Source organism: Oxyura jamaicensis, chromosome 23, assembly GCF_011077185.1.
Source record: "Oxyura jamaicensis isolate SHBP4307 breed ruddy duck chromosome 23, BPBGC_Ojam_1.0, whole genome shotgun sequence".
NCBI lineage: Eukaryota > Metazoa > Chordata > Aves > Anseriformes > Anatidae > Oxyura > Oxyura jamaicensis.
Window position 1 is genome coordinate 6,263,909 of NC_048915.1, and position 15,347 is coordinate 6,279,255.

The following is a 15,347-nucleotide window of genomic DNA, read 5'->3' on the forward strand; positions in this document are numbered from 1 at the left end:
GCGGCGGCGGTGCTGTGCCAGCTGGGCAGCGGCAGCGTCCTCCGCCGCCGCTTCCACGCCGCCGGCTTCCTCCAGCGGCGGCTGAGCGGCGGCGAGCGGCGGGACGTGCAGCGGGAGATCCTGGCCGTGCTCGGCCTGCCCGGGCGGCCGCGCCCGCGGGCCCCCGCCGCCGCCCGAGCCCCCGCCGCCGCCGCGCCGCTCTTCATGCTCGACCTGTACCATGCCGTGGCCGGCGAGGAGGAGGCGGAGGAGGAGGAGGCGGTGTCGCGGCCGGTGCTCACCGGGCTCAGCACCCAGAGCCCCCCGCCCGGCAGCGTCGTCAGCCGCGCCGACACCGTGGTCAGCCTCGTCAACATGGGTGAGCGCGGCCCCGGGGCGCGCGGAGGGACCGGGGCGCACCGGGGCTCACGGAGGAACCGGGGAGTACTGAGGGACCGGAGCCCACCGGGGCGCACCGAGGGACCGGAGCGCACCGGGGCGCACGGGAGCAGCCGGGCTGCACTGGACGCACCGGGCGCGGACACACCGTTGCCGGACGCAGCTCCAGGGGCCCCGGGGAGCGGCGCACTGCGGGACGCGCGGTACACGCTCGGCGCACCGGGATTGACCGGCCGGCCCCCCCCCCCCGCCCCGGGAAGAGCCCCCCGGCCGGCCCGGAGCGGGGCTGCGGCGGCCGCATCACAGAGAGCGGAGCCGGGAGCGAAGCCCGGCGCCGCGGACCGGGTGCTCGGCTCGGCCGTCGGGGCGGGCGGCGGCACCGAGCCATTTGCACCGACGGCCGCGAGCATCCGTCGCTGCCGGGGCGCTCTCCCGATGCCTCCCTACTCACAGAGCTCCTTTCGCACAGAGCTCGGCCCCGTAGCGGCGGGAGGGGTCTGGGAGTGACTCGGTGGCCGCGGGCTGGGGGCGTGCGGGGCTCACTCGGTCCCTGCTGCGGACGGCCCGGGATGGGGGGTGGGGGAGGTGTCCGAGATTTCCCCAAGCGGCAGCCACCTGGGCCTCCCCCGGCCCCCCGACCACATTCCCAGCCATAACGAAGCTGCGAACCGACGGGGCGGGCTCGAGGGAGCGGCGTCGCCCACCCCATTGAGTGGATGCACGCGGAGCACCCGAGAGGTGAGCAGGACGTGCGGGGGGCAACAGCTCTCCCGGGCCAGCAGCAAGGGGGATGCATTACCTGCGGTGGGACACTGAATCCCGGCTCAGAATAAAATCCTCAAGGTTGCTAATTACTGCTGGAATCCCGTCGGGCTGGTTACGGAGCAGTGCCGGGCTCCAGCACTGTCCCATTTCCAGGCAGCTGTGAGTGGCAGTGAGAGCAGAGCCGTTTCCAGCCGGCATCCCCGGGGCCGTGAGCACTGGGACCACAGGGATCCCACTGGGGCAGGCTGAAACAGCGGGATGCCCAGCCCAGGCTTTCAGATACGCGGCTCTTCCCTGCCTCTGCTCTTTGCTTCGAGGGGTGTTCATGTGGGCACGTGCCCATCTCCAAGGATCCTTGGCCAACCAAGCACGAGGCTTTTGGGGGACATCTGTGCCAAGGCTGGGGGCAGGGGGTGTCCACAGGCACAGAGCTCTGGCCTGGTCTGGGAGCTGTGGTCGTAGCCAGGGCTCGGGGCTGGCTTTAAGGAGCATGGCTGGATTCGGCTGCTGCACCATGGTTTGCAAGTGGCAGCAATGGGAAGGAGAGCACCGCCTAGCCACGGCACCACCAAGGACCAGGCAGGGCCTGTCCTCCCCTGCACCCCTCCAAGCCCCTCAGGAGAAGGTACGGGTGAGCAAGCAAGGACCACAGAGGCATCTCCCAGGTCCTCTCCATCTTTTCCAGCATCTCCTGTCCGTGTTTGGCTGTGAAGAAGCCAGAGAGCCCTGCAGGACAGCCCCAGTGCTGTGGGCAGTGGTTTGGCACACAGCACCCAGCTGCCTCTGCAGCACTCCAGGACAAGGGGCTCAACACATCAGGGGCAGCCAGAACCAGGGCAAGTGGATTCTGGGGCATCAGATCCCAGCTCCCCTCAACATGAACACCAAAAAGTGCTTTAAAATGATCAGGTTTGGCTACAGGCACAGCCGGTGGGTGCCTGGGAGGAGTGGTTCTGGCCCAGGGGTGCCCATGCTGCTCCCCTTCCTGGTGCTCCTGGAGCAGCAGGGAGAGCTGGGGAGCAGAGCCGGGGAGCCTTCAATTTGAATGGCTTTGAATTCTGTGGCTTCATGAGTCCCTTCATGTTAATTAAGTAATATATATATATTTTTTGTGTGTGTGGGAGAAGGCTAACTTTAATTTGCATGCATAATTTTTTGCACAATTATCCTGATGAGACATGCAAATGGGGTAAGTCAGTGCTCCATTAGGCACCTGGACCGCTCTGCTCCTGCCCGCAGAGCGCTGTGTGAGCCAGGCATGTGCGCAGCTCCCAACGGCACGCCTTTGGGAAGGGGACACGCCAAAGCTCCCTGGCACACGAGTGTGTCCCAGTTCGGCCAGGCAGTGCCTGTGCCTGCCGGCTGGGGCAGAACACATGGCTGGGGGTGCGAGCCCCTCCAGGCCATGCTGTGTGGGCGGCAGTGGCCCCTTGGCCGCCTTTGGTTGGGTTTGATGGCGATGGCTCCGCTCATCCCAGCCCAGCTTTGAGAGTTGTCCCAGCCCCAGGCTGGGCCATCATGGGCTGAGATTGCAGCAGTGGGATGCACCCTCATGCATGAATGAGTGTTGGTGCTCTGTATGCACCCACAGTGCGTGTTTTAAAGCAGGAAATCGTTGTAAATAACCCCCCGGGGTCCACCTGTGACACTGCACTCTCCTCTGACTGCATACAGCTGTGGGAAGTGGTGGGGGTGTAGGCAGGGGCCGAGGCTGCCTCCCAGGCACATGCAGTAGGGCATGGGGTGCCCTTTGCAGAGCCTGCTGTCCCACGGCTCCCAGTGTTCATCTTTGGAAGACGGAGGGGTTCATGGGCTGGAGCAGGAGCCCAGCTGCATGGGCAGTGCTTGGGAGTGCTCCTAAATCTCTCCCTGCTTAGGAAAGCCTCTGGAGGTTATTTTTTCCTGCTTCCAAGCGAAGGACAGCATCTTCCTTGCATCTCCTTTAAAATTATTTTAAGATTCAGTGTACTTGATGTGGTTGAATATCCTGGCATTTCCTTTTAATTTAGTGTCTGAAATGATCATGGGGACCATTCAGAGCAGCCAGGACTAGTAATTACGACTGATGCGCAGTTTATAGAAACACCGCACACACAGAGAAGGTTTACAATGACGTGCAGCTAAAAATAAGGTGGGGAGCAAGGAAAAGGCGTCCCCATCGCCCCCACTCCTGCCAGCCAGGAGGGAAGCGCGGATGCGGGGCCAGGCAGTAGGGCTCAGCATGGCAGGAGTTGGACGGCCCTGCTGCCATTTTGCACAGGTTTATATGCTTTTCCTATTATTTAAGGGTGGGGGGTGCACAAGGCATGGCTGTGACGTTCATGGCTGGGGAAAGATGCAGCAGCCCCGAGGGGTGAGACGGTGACTGCAGAAGGAGGGGGCAAGGAGAGCAGGAGCTTGGGCTGAGTTTTTTTAGCGTCCCATCCGCAATCCGGATAATCCCCCCACAGGTAATTGTGGGTTGGCAGTGCGGCTGAGGCACCCTCAAATCAATAGCTGGGTGCCCAGGCTGAGGGGGGGCTCTGTGCCCGTGCCCCCCTGCCAGCAGCAGGGTTCGAGCAGCAGCCGTCCTGCCTGGGCAAAGGGCACCGAGTGCTTTTGGGACATGGTGCCTGCTCCCCCACGGCCGGTTCATCATTTTGCAGACATTTATAACTTTGCCAGAAAAGACAGGAATATTAAACCTCGACAAACCCAACAATTATTAAGCCATGCTGATGTTTGCTAATTGTCCCGTTCACCCTGCTGCTCTACACCCGTGTCAGCACAAGCGAGGACAATTTTTGGCCCTGCTCTTCTGAGGCTGTGTTCCAGCAACCGGCAAAGGACGCACGGAGCAGGGCTTTTCCTGCCCCATCCCCATTGCAGAGCAGACGCCTCGCGTGGAGCTGCATCCTTGTGGCATGGCTGCAGAGATTACCTCGGTCCTGCCACAAGAACTGCCACTGCCCTTCCCTGGCTGCACGGTCATAAATCAGGTGGGGTGAATTTAAACCATTCTGGTAAAGCATCTAATTGCAGCTGCTTGGTGTGTTTGAAGACCTCAGAGTGGGCTTTATGAGCCCCTGCTGCATCGCTTATTGCTCCCCACGGGAGGAAGGGAAGCTGGGTTTGTGAGGGCTCTGCCCGCACCCAGCCGCAGCGGCACAGACGTCGGTGATGGGTTGGGAGAAGTGTGGTGCACGGGGGGAACACAGCTGTCCCCACTGTGTCCCGAGTGCTGGCCTCGGCTCTCTGGGTTCCCTGAGGATTTTGCCAGCTGGCAACATGGAGAAACCCAGCCCCGGTGCTTTGCTGTGCTGTGGGCAGCCTGTGAGATAGCTGGGTGACCCGAAGTACCCAAAGGGCATCTCCTTGGGCCTGGTGTCCCTGCAGGGCCCTACTCCAGGTGCTCATCAGCTGCAGGGGAGCAGACAATGGGGACCACTTGGTTATTTCATGGGGCTCAAAGGGTTTTGCAGGAGCAACGAGGCAGCAAAGGCTCTGGAAGGACCTCTCATTGCCAGGGCACACTCAGCTGCCGGCGGTGGCTCGGTGCAAGGAACAGAACCGCACAAAAGGCACCAGCACACGGGGGCTCAGCCAGCTCGGGGACGGCAGCCTCAGCTCCGGGGTGGCCTCCAGAGCCCACCTACGGCAGTGGAGAGACCCTGGGCACCGCAGTGGGCTCGGGGGTACCCGGTGTCCCTGGGGTGCGTGGGTCAGATCCGGCTCCCGGTGCATCCTGCAGCACCTCCCGCGCAGCTGGCGGCCGGCCGGGAGCCTCGCCGCGGCAGCAGGAAGCTCTCTCCGCATCCGCCCCGGGCCGCCTGGCCCCGTGCTTTTTTTAAAACATAGCTTGTGGTGAGCCCAGTAACTGGAGGGAATGTGGTGTTCTGTTTTGTTTTCAAAGAAAAAGCGGAGGGAAAAAAAAAAAAAAAAAAAAAAAAAGATCCGTGGATGCATAATTAAAATCTGAGCATTCAGTTTGAAGAGAGGCATTGAGCTGCCCCCACATATGGGGGGGGTTCACCTTTGTGGTGTAGTACATTTGGATGTTCCCTCCCCTCCCGGAATTGGTTAAAATTTGCATTTAAACATGTCCGTTTAATTATTTATTTGTGTGTTTGGTTGGTTGAAGTGAGCACCAGCTCAGATTTGTTACATTTCTTTTACGCCTGAAGCAGGAGGAGCTTTAATCACTTTAATTATGTTCAGTCATGGCAGTCTGGAATATTTTTAAAGAACAATTTGAAGAAAATAATTACATATTAGTGAAACCGTGTGGGGATGCCTTACCGTAAAGGAACACAGTGTGTTTGTTCTTTACGGACATAAAAAAAATTACCAAACTTTTTTTTTTTTTTTTTTTTTTTTTCCCCCAAAAGCACCACATTTCTGCAGAAAGGCGACACTCAGTAGAAAGCGAGGGTTTATTTTTACAGAGCAGTTTTCTGGTCATTCAGAGAGGTGGGAACCTGGAGCAGAGCTCATTGTAGCAGGGCACGGAGTCAGAGGGATTTGTCCCTGAACTGGGGGGACATGGGGCTCCTGGGACTCGGGGGTGCTGCAGGTTCTGGTGGCTCCCTGACCCCTCTGCTCTGCAGTTGAGCAGGACCGGGACACCTCCTCCCCGAAGCCGTACTGGAAGGAGTTCAGGTTCGACCTGACGCAGGTGCCCACGGGCGAGTCAGTGACAGCCGCTGAGTTTCGCATCTACAAGGCACGGGGTGCCACCCGCCACGCCAACAGCACCCTGCACATCAGCATCTACGAGATCGCAGTGGAGCACTCCAACAGGTGGTGGGACAGGGATGGGGATGGGACAGGGACAGGATGGGGATGGGGACAGGGACAAGGAAGGGATGGGGACGGGGCCCCCAGCCAGTGTCAGCTCTGGCCTTTCCCAGCACCGTGCCAGTGCCGAGGGCAGCAGCACGCCACAGCCATCTGTTCCCACGGCGTCCCCAGGCAGCGACACACCCGGCGTTTCGGCCGGGCGGAGAGGATGCTTCCCTTTTCTCAGGGCAGCTGCCAGGGTGCCACCATCACATACAGCACGGCCGCAGGCACTGTCCTGACCCTGCAGCGCTGGGATCTGTACAGGCATGGACAGTGGGGAGTCATTTCTGTGACTGGCCATGGGCTGCCGTTCCTTCGGGTGCTATTACTCACAGGCTTCTTTTTCCCCATTTCCCAGGGAGTCTGACTTGTTCCTCCTGGACACCCAGGATCTGCACGCAGGGACTGAGGGCTGGCTGGTCTTCGATGTCACGGCCGCCAGCAACCACTGGTTAGTGGATCGGAAATACAACCTGGGCCTGCGGCTCTATGTCGAGACAGACGATGGTAAGCCCAGCTGCAGCATTTGGGGCCAAATCCTCAGGAATGGCAGGCCCCATTACTGGGGGGGGGGGGGGGGGGAAGGGGGGGGGGGCCAGCAGTGGGGCTTGTCTCTGCAGTTCTGATCTCAGCTGCGATGGAGAGCCGGGGGCACAGAGGTGGGCAGCGCTGCGGCTCCTGGTGTGGGCTGAGGGGCTTTAGGGGGGTTCCCTCCATGGAGGGGTTCTCATGTGGCTGTGGGTTATCCCTCCTGGCACTGCTCCTACGGCACGGTGTGGGTGTGATGCTGTGGGTGCAAGGCAGAGCAGGATCAGTGCCACAGCCCCATCCTGCTGCGGTGATGACAGGGAAAACTGCTCGCTGGGCTCTCACTTGGCTTTTCTCCCAAGAGCCTGAATCAGCTGGCTGTTCATGACCTTAGCATGGCAGTGGCCATGCAGGATGAGGCCCTGCCACCTCCATGCCATGCACCAGGGCTGCAGAAAATACAGTGCCCCACTGCAGAGCTCCTCCTGCATTTTGCCTCCCTGCAACCTGCTCCTGCTCTGTCCCTGCAGGGCTCAGCGTTGACCCGGGCTCAGCCGGGCTGCTGGGGCGCCGGGGGCCCCGCTCCAAGCAGCCCTTCATGGTGACATTTTTCCGGGCAAGCACCAGCCCCGTGCGAGTCACACGGGCGGCCAGGGCACCCAGGAGGAGGCAGCCTAAGAAGACGAACGACCTCCCGCACCCCAATAAGCTGCCGGGGATCTTTGGTAAGAGCAGGGGAGCAGCCCCCAACAGAGAGGGTAGGAGCAGACCTTGCCAAAACCGCGAGGCTCTATGGTTGCTGCCATAAAGGGCCCTTCTCTTAGCACCTTGCCCTTTCCAAAATCCCTCTGCCAGCCCAGGGGCGCAGCACTGGGGGAAGCGGTGACCAGCAAGGCCATTGATAGACAGAGGGACACAGCAGGTCTGGGAGAGCGCCCTTGGGGCAGCCTGTTTTTGTGGGGCTTGCTGGATGAAGCTTTTTTTGCATCATTGCCCTCGTTTTGGAGCTGCCCCAGGAGGGTATCACAGCCCTGGGGAGTCTCTGGGGCAGGAGGAGAGACCCAGCGCTTGGGGCACTTGGGAATGCCCCAGAGCCGACACTCTGTGAGCAGCCCCAATTTACGCCTCCCCAGGCTGCATCCCCTCATCGCAGTGGTGGAGCAAAAATTTCAGCCTGCTCTGAAGCTTTCCCTTTGCAACAAAGAGGCTCCCTTGGAGTAACCCCAGCCATCAGGGCTATGCAGCCCCACAGCTTGGTGGGGCCAGAGGGCACTGAGAGCACGTGGCTGATGCTGCTTGCCCTCTTCCCTGCAGATGACGTCCACGCCGCGGACGGGCGCCAGGTCTGTCGGCGGCACGAGCTCTACGTCAGCTTCCAGGACCTGGGCTGGCTGGTATGGACCCGCCCCCCCCCCCCCCCCACCCCCCGGAAAGAGCCACGGCCCCCATGGTGATGGGCAGCAGTGGGAACAGTGCAGCCATGTGCCAAGACATTATGGCAAACGAGCTGGCACAGACTGAACCCCACAGTGACCCTGAACTCTTCATGCAGTCTAAAAGTAAAAGAAGCCTTCGCTTCTGGTGGCACGGGGGTGCAGGTGCTGGAGGAAGGGGCTCAGCAAGCACCCAGCTGCCCCAGCACAAACCCTTTTCATTGCAGGACTGGGTGATCGCCCCGCAGGGGTACTCAGCCTACTACTGTGAGGGGGAGTGCGCCTTCCCGCTGGACTCCTGCATGAACGCCACCAACCATGCCATCCTGCAGTCCCTGGTCAGTGTGCAGCCGGCCGGGGCTGGGTGCTCAGGGGGGCAATGCCCAGCAAAGTGTCTGGGGGTGCACAGGGAGCTCAGAGCATGAAGGCACAACGGGCTCTGGCTCTGCAGGGTCGGCTTGGCCACAAGGGCAGGACAAGGAGTGTTGGGCAGTGCTGGTGAATCTCCACTGCCCGGTTTTCTGCCTGGCACACTCTCAGCCATGGGAAGTAGCAGGGATGCAACACAAGCAGGCAATTTCCCTGGGGTTAGCACCCAGGTTAGTACCCCCTGGCAGCTGGGGGGGCTGCCCCAGGTGGGCACCCAGTCCTGGACCCCCAGGAAGGGGCAGCATCATGCCCGGGCACCCTCCTTGCCCGCCGTGTACAGAGGCTGCAGCCAAAGCCCCGTGGCGTGAGGCTGCGGCGCAGAGCCCAAGCGCTGGGCTCAGCATATTCCGAACAGGAAAGCTTTAATGCCTCATTTTCCCAAATCCACCCCGCATCACAACCCATGCTTTAATTTCTGGAATTTCCTGACCTGTGAGTGTTTGATTTCCCAATGGCAGAGTCACGCCGACTCTGGTGCTCGCGGTTAATTACAGGGAGTGCCGAGTCCTCGGCCGAGCCTTTGAAGGTGTCGCCTGGTGGGGTTTATTTTTTGCATTAACGAAGCTGCCAGAGCCCCCCCGCCAGCTGCGGGCACCCACCCCTCACCTCCCAGCCCTGGGTTCTTCCCGAAAGGGAGCCGCTTGGGCAGACGTGAATCACCTGGTGCCCGGGGCCAGCCCTTCTGGGAAGTGCTGGGGACCAGGGCGAGCGCACTGGGAGCTGTGCCAGCCCAGCCGGTGCTGCAAATAGCAGGGTTTGACAGCAAAACATCGGACTTCCGAGCTGGGAGAGCTCAGCTGGCCCCGCAGTAAATGACTCGCACATGTGGGGCGAGGCTGGGGGGGCTGCGAGCGCTCGACAGCCCGCTAACCTCCCGGCCTGTGCCAGCACAACATGTGCATGGCCCAGGGTTCCCTGGACTCCCAAGGGTGTTGCAGGCTTCATGTCTTGGTACAGTGCAGAAGTCAGGGGTGGTGCTGAGCCCCGAGAGGGGGAGCGCTATTGCAAGCCCCCATGCTGCCCCAAGGGGCTGCTTGCTTATCTGAGTGTGAAAAGAGTCCAGGAATCCCAAATTAATGAAGGGGCTGCCCAGCCTGAATGGTGCCATGAGCCCCAATCCAATATAAACTGCAGCAAGGTCTGCCAAGGGTTTAGAATAAATATTTTTACGAAGCGCTACGAATAATCCCCCCCATTCACCCAGGCTTTTCGCAGGTAAGAGCCGGGGCTCTTTGAAGCTTCGCCCTCACCCATGCTCATGGCTCTTCTCCCCCCAGGTCCACCTGATGAAGCCCGAAGCCGTGCCCAAGGCATGCTGTGCGCCCACCAAGCTCAGCGCCACCTCCGTCCTCTACTACGACAGCAACAACAACGTGATCCTCAAGAAGCACCGCAACATGGTGGTGAAGTCCTGCGGCTGCCACTGACCCGGCCTGGCGGGGAGATGCAGCCCCGCCACCTCCTGCATGAGTGCAGGGCTTGCTCCGTGTGCAGGGCTTGCTCTGTGGGCTGGATCGTAGCAGAGACCATCGGTAATAATACTGATACCCCACCACATCCCTCCCGACCCTTCCCCTCCCCAGACGTGGATGTAAATAATATGAAACTTTCATTCTCTTACCACACTTAATGAGACCCATCCATACTATACATGCATATATATAAATATATATATATAGGCGAGAGAGGATTTGTGGCTGGTGACGTGTCTGGCCCTGGCAGATGTGTTTTCCTCGGGCGCTGCTGGCTCAGAGGCTGCTGCAGCCTCTGGCGCTGGTGGGGGCAGATTGGGCTGGGGGGGGTTAGGGCAGGGGAGGCAGCGGCTGCGCTGCTCTGGGCCCCTGCACATTTAGCTAACCCAGCTCTAACCAGTGCCTCCAAGTCCCTAAATGAAAACACTGTCAGCCAATCCAGTAGCTGGCTGACTAACCCGCTCCTGTTTACTTAAAGTTCACAAAACTCAGCCAATGGGGAAAAAAAAATCCATATTGAGCTACAACACTGTTATAAAATAAACGCCTAGTCTGGAAAATAAACACGTAGTTTCTCTTGCTGTTTGTTTTTTAATAAATGTCACGGCACAGCAGTGCTCTGTTCTGCAGACAGGATTTTGCCATGAAAAAATACTCACGATCGGCTAAAATTGTACCTATTTGCTTGAAACGAAGCCCCGCAGAGGTGCTGAGATGTGTCTGGGGCCGGGCTGTGTCTCCCTGTATGGGTCGGTGGCTGCTTCCCGTGGGCTCGCAAGGGGACCACGGCCACACGCTGCTATTTGCATGGTTATTTATTTGCTGTCACCAAAGGAAATGGCCTGGCCTGTTCCTCAGCTCAGGTACCTGAGGGACCTTGCAATGACTAAATAAATAACATACCTGGTTTAGCCACACGCTAAGGAAAAAAAATAAAAAAAAAAAAAAAAGAAAGCCCAATATACCTAATGAAACCCCCCCGAGGATGGTGCACTAAAATAAGAACAAATCACCCCCTTCCTGGTGCTTCTTTTCCAGTCCTTGTTCTCCCACTCTGAAATGCCCCCAGGACAGGACAGCGCTGGCCATGGGGCTGGGCTGCAGCAGGGACCCATCTCCCCCTGCTGATGTGGGAGCAGGCTGCCAGGCACTGGCCCTGGCTCCGAATGCAGCAGTGATGGGATCAGATCCACTCTTCTCACCCTGGCCCAGGCAGCTTGCCCTGCAGCTTGGATTTAGGCACCAGATTTGAGATGAGGGCAAACATTTCAAAAGCAAAGAACATCCTCACACGGTGAGAATTCAACAGCTGGGGTAGGTCCTCAATATTTTTAAAACTAGCTTTTATTTTTGTCAAATAGAAAGTCTTCACAAAGCTGATGGCAGGTCAACCCTGCCGCATGGGGAGCGCTGGGCAGCACAGGCGCGATTCACCCCAGGGCAGGCACATTGCTCTTGGCAGCTCCCCGCAGCGCCGTCTGCAGGCACTTGGTGCCAAGCCTCGCAGGGAAAGTTGGGCAGAAGCACAGGGATTTGGAGCCAGGACCCCCAATCTCCCCCAGCGCCGGGGTCACACGCACTCCCCGCAGTCGGAGATTATCACCTTCTGCTTCGGCTTCCCGTCCTTGGTGCCCTGAGCCTTCAGGAGGAGGAGAACGGGAATTAACGGGAATGGGGGGCACGGGCTGTGGGCAGGGCATGGGCACCATCCTGCTGCAGCACCAACCTCGATCTGCCGCACCACGTCCATGCCCTCTGTCACCTCGCCGAACACCACATGCTTCCCGTCCAGCCAGTCTGTTTTATCGCACGTGATGAAGAACTGGGAGCCGTTGGTGTTTGGGCCAGAATTTGCCATTGACAGCAGTCCTGTGATCAGAAAGCACAACGTTACAGCTGGGGTGGGAGCAATGCGCTCTGCACATGAGCCAATACTTAACCAAAACCCATTCCCAGGCCCTGCAAAACCCTGCCAGTTTTAAGAGGGTCTGCAAGCATCAAAGAAGGAAAGTGGTAGAGAGCATTAATCTTTCAGTTGTGGCAGTAGGAAAGCTGTATGGAGCTAAGCCTTCTTGCTTTTTGCTACATTTGTAATGCTTGTAGTTACACTGCGACATCCCTCCTCTAAAATCCAACAGGAAAGCAGCTTTGAAGATCTCCAAGACATAATAGTGGAAATGAACAGTGCATGGACAGAAAGAGAGCGCTGCACTTCTGCCTGCTGAACGCCTGAGGCAGATGACAGCCTGGCCACGGCGGAGCCATTTGGCCAACGCAGACCTTCACTGCACAGCCAGGACGAGCTGGCCCTACCCGGCCCCGTGTGCTTGAGAATGAAGTTTTCATCATCAAACTTCTTCCCATAGATGGATTTGCCTCCAGTGCCGTTGTGGTTGGTGAAGTCCCCGGCCTGGCACATGAACTGGGGGATGATGCGGTGGAAGCTGCTCCCCTTGAAGCCAAAGCCTTTCTCGTGGGTGCAGAGGCAGCGGAAGTTTTCTGTTTGGGACAAGGGGCAGAGGTGAGCACAGCACCACAGCCCCTGCACCCGAGTGACCGACCCACTCCTCACCTACGGTCATGGGCACCACGTCGGAGCGCAGGAGGATCTGGAGCCGCCCGGCAGGTTTGTTCCCGATCTTGATGTCCATGTAAACCTGGGGGTTGGCCCGGGCCTTCTTTGCAGGAGGCTCACCCTGAGTAGGGGAAGAAAAGACAAGCGGTGGTGCTCTGCTGCTCTGCCACCCGACGGCCAGCCCAGCCCCGCATCCCCAGCCAGCAGTGATGGTGCAGGCAGCACTAGCTCCAAAACTCCCCAAAACTAGCTCCAAAACAGGCAGCAGCAGTGGGCCCCAGGCCCCTAGGGGCTGCTGCAGGGCTGGACAGAAACCTGTGTCAGTTTTTTGGGAACGCGAGGGCTGCTTGGGGCTGCCACTTGCTCCTGGCTCCCACTTCTGGTGGCTGGCAGGACCTGGAGGTCCCCATGTGGCAATTCCCCAGACCTGTGGCACACACAGGGCACAGACAGCTCCAGCCATTCCTCTTACCTCCTGCGCCTCTTGTTTGGGTGCCTCTGCTCCTCCTTCCTCCGTGTTTTCCTCCAGAGTCTTCCCTGAGAACTTCTTCAGCCATTCATCATCCGACCAGACTGTGACAGCCGAGGAAATAGTTGGTACAGGGTGACAAAACCCACAGCCACACACAATGCACAGGTCAGGGCTTGGTGTGGCTCTGGCAGCAGTGGGATTGCAGTCAGGGCACAGGAGCAAACAGCTGGCACAGCCAACCCAGGGACAGTGTGCAGGTACCCCGCCACATGGGGAAATAAGGGACAGAGACAGCAATTCCTCCAGGCAAGGTCAAGCCTGACAGCTGCTCGCTGCCAACCACCCCACGCAGGCACTGCTGGGCACAGCCTGAGCCCTCTGCACATTTCGGATGTGACCAGACGTGCCGGTAATGATGTCTGGCCTGGCATGCGTGCATGCATTTCATGCACTCTGTTAGAGAGCATGAGGGCAGCTGGAAGCACAGCCAAGAGCACATCTGCCCAAGGGACCAGGGGGTATTTTTGGTTATCAGGATGCTGCTCAGACTGCCTCAATGCCTGGATGGGAGGCAGAGCACTGGGAAAGCAGAAAGGCTGATGCACCAGACTCTGAATATCCCCGGGGATTTCTCCTTGGCAGGGCACCAACTCACCCGGCCTGGATGATCCTTCTTTAATTCGCATTGGCTTGGCCAAGTTCACACGAATTGTCCTGCCGAAGAGCTCAGACTCATTCTGCAGAGGACAAAAGCACAACAAAGCCCACCACAAGGTAAAAACTCACCAGGGCCCCCAAATCCCTGCAGAGGCCAGAAGAAAACCGCTTGCTTTCTATCCCCGCTTCCGAGCATCGGCGTGAGGGCCCCACAGCTTGGGATATACACCAAGATCACAGGCAGTGATGGAGCAGGGAAGGGCACAAAGGCACTGGGCCTGATCCACAGCAGCAGGGAGCCCGGCGCGCAGCATGCAGGGCCCACGCCTGGAGCATCACCCAGCTCACGTCTGCAGAGAGCTGCCCCAGACACTGCCAGCCGGGGGGAGAGCAGTGCCGGGCGGCGCGGGAGCAGGCTCCGTACCATATTGTCAATGGCTGCTGCAGCATCCTGCGGGAAGAGTGGGAGGGAATCGTTACAGCCGCTTCTTCTCTCCCTCTAAGGAAAGCCTCAGCACACACGTGCCCCTGCAGAAAATTGCCAAAGGGCCGTTCTCCTAAGCCCTGTATGCCCCAGGCTGTGAAACTGATGGACCTCGCAAGGGCCATATCTGAGGTAGGGTCTGGAAACACTCGTGGGCATCTTCTTCCTGACCAAACCATCACACCAGCTTTGTGTAAGACCCTTGCCCAGTTACACCAGTATTCGGGAGAGGAGAAAAGACCTTATGGAGGAGGCCTTGGGCAGATTACAAGACTGCAAAGGAGTGACACTGCACAGTGCTCACCAAGAAGAAACCCACATGGTGCGGCCGAGCCCTGGGGACAGCACAGATGGGAGAGGCCATGCCTTGGCCCAAGAGAAACCCGGGAGCCGAGGGGGACAGACAGGGAAACCTGGGCCCGCCGTGGCAGCACCCAGCCCCGGACACCACGGGAGGAGGACGTGGCCCCAGGCTCAGCCGCCCCCTCTCACCTCTGCCAGCTCGAACTCCACGAAGGCAAACCCCCGGTGCTTCTCTGCGGACACAAAGCGGTCAGAGGGCGGCCGCCCAGCTTGCGGGACGCCCCCGAGAGCCCCGGGGCCCGACACGCACCGGTCTCGTAGTCCAGCGGGATCTGGATGTCGGTGATGTCGCCGAAGGGGATGAAGGCGGCGTGCAGCACCTTCTCGTCCACCTCCTCCGCCAGCCCGCCTGCGGATGGCACCGCGTTAGCGCCGAGACGCCCCCACGGTCCCCCCCGGCTCCCACAACTCCACACAGGGTCCCCACGGCCCCAAGGAGCCCCGCACACAGTCCCCCACCCGACCCCACGCACCCACATACAGCACCCGCTTGGTGGCCGCCATTTTCCCCGCACCGCCCCGGAACCTCTACGGCGGCTCCGCCCCAGCGAGGGGCGGCCGCGGCCATTTCCCGGCACCGGGGCCCGAGCGGGGCCGCCCCGGGGCCGGCAGCGGGCGCTCGGAGCAGCCCCCGCCCGCGTATGGGAGAATGAGGAGACGTGCGCTGAGCACCCAGCCAAAAGTGTAAAACACCCAGCACAGTAAAGTACTGCCTCGACTGCATGCAACGGCTTTGGCTTCACTTGGAGAAACACCTGAGGCTTTCTACTAGGTCTCTACGGGCTTGTTTTCATGTCCCAGACACCAATCAATCCCAACATAATAACCCACAGCATAATTTTAACAGCCGGTTGAAAACTGCACTTGCCCCATTAACAAGCTGAGTAACTCAGATCATAGTTTTAATGCATCCATTACAGGACAACTGTCTTCCCATTTAATTTCATTAGTCTACATCATATTTATTAAC

The 15,347-nt window shown here is 59.3% G+C and overlaps 3 protein-coding genes across 3 annotated transcripts in view; 1 reads left to right on the top strand and 2 right to left on the bottom strand.

The window, feature by feature from the left end:
• LOC118177835 (bone morphogenetic protein 8B-like) overlaps positions 1–10,146 on the top strand; it is a 10,885-nt gene extending 739 nt beyond the window's left edge. The window contains 8 exon segments of the mRNA XM_035345874.1: positions 22–56; positions 58–358; positions 5,730–5,922; positions 6,323–6,471; positions 7,023–7,217; positions 7,807–7,886; positions 8,153–8,263; positions 9,632–10,146. Coding sequence (XP_035201765.1) covers positions 22–56; positions 58–358; positions 5,730–5,922; positions 6,323–6,471; positions 7,023–7,217; positions 7,807–7,886; positions 8,153–8,263; positions 9,632–9,781 — 1,214 coding nt within the window. The 3' untranslated portion in view covers positions 9,782–10,146.
• Positions 1–15,347, bottom strand: part of HMGCL (3-hydroxy-3-methylglutaryl-CoA lyase) — a 350,359-nt gene that overhangs the window by 115,835 nt on the left and 219,177 nt on the right. The window lies entirely within an intron of this gene.
• Positions 11,153–14,939, bottom strand: PPIE (peptidylprolyl isomerase E). Its single transcript, XM_035345818.1, has 10 exons — positions 14,851–14,939; positions 14,628–14,726; positions 14,507–14,550; positions 13,955–13,981; positions 13,529–13,610; positions 12,874–12,974; positions 12,399–12,522; positions 12,140–12,325; positions 11,553–11,695; positions 11,153–11,465 (listed from the first exon to the last, which is right to left on the bottom strand). Exons 1-10 carry the CDS (start codon positions 14,879–14,881, stop codon positions 11,397–11,399), a joined length of 906 nt encoding a protein of 301 aa, XP_035201709.1. The 5' UTR covers positions 14,882–14,939; the 3' UTR covers positions 11,153–11,396.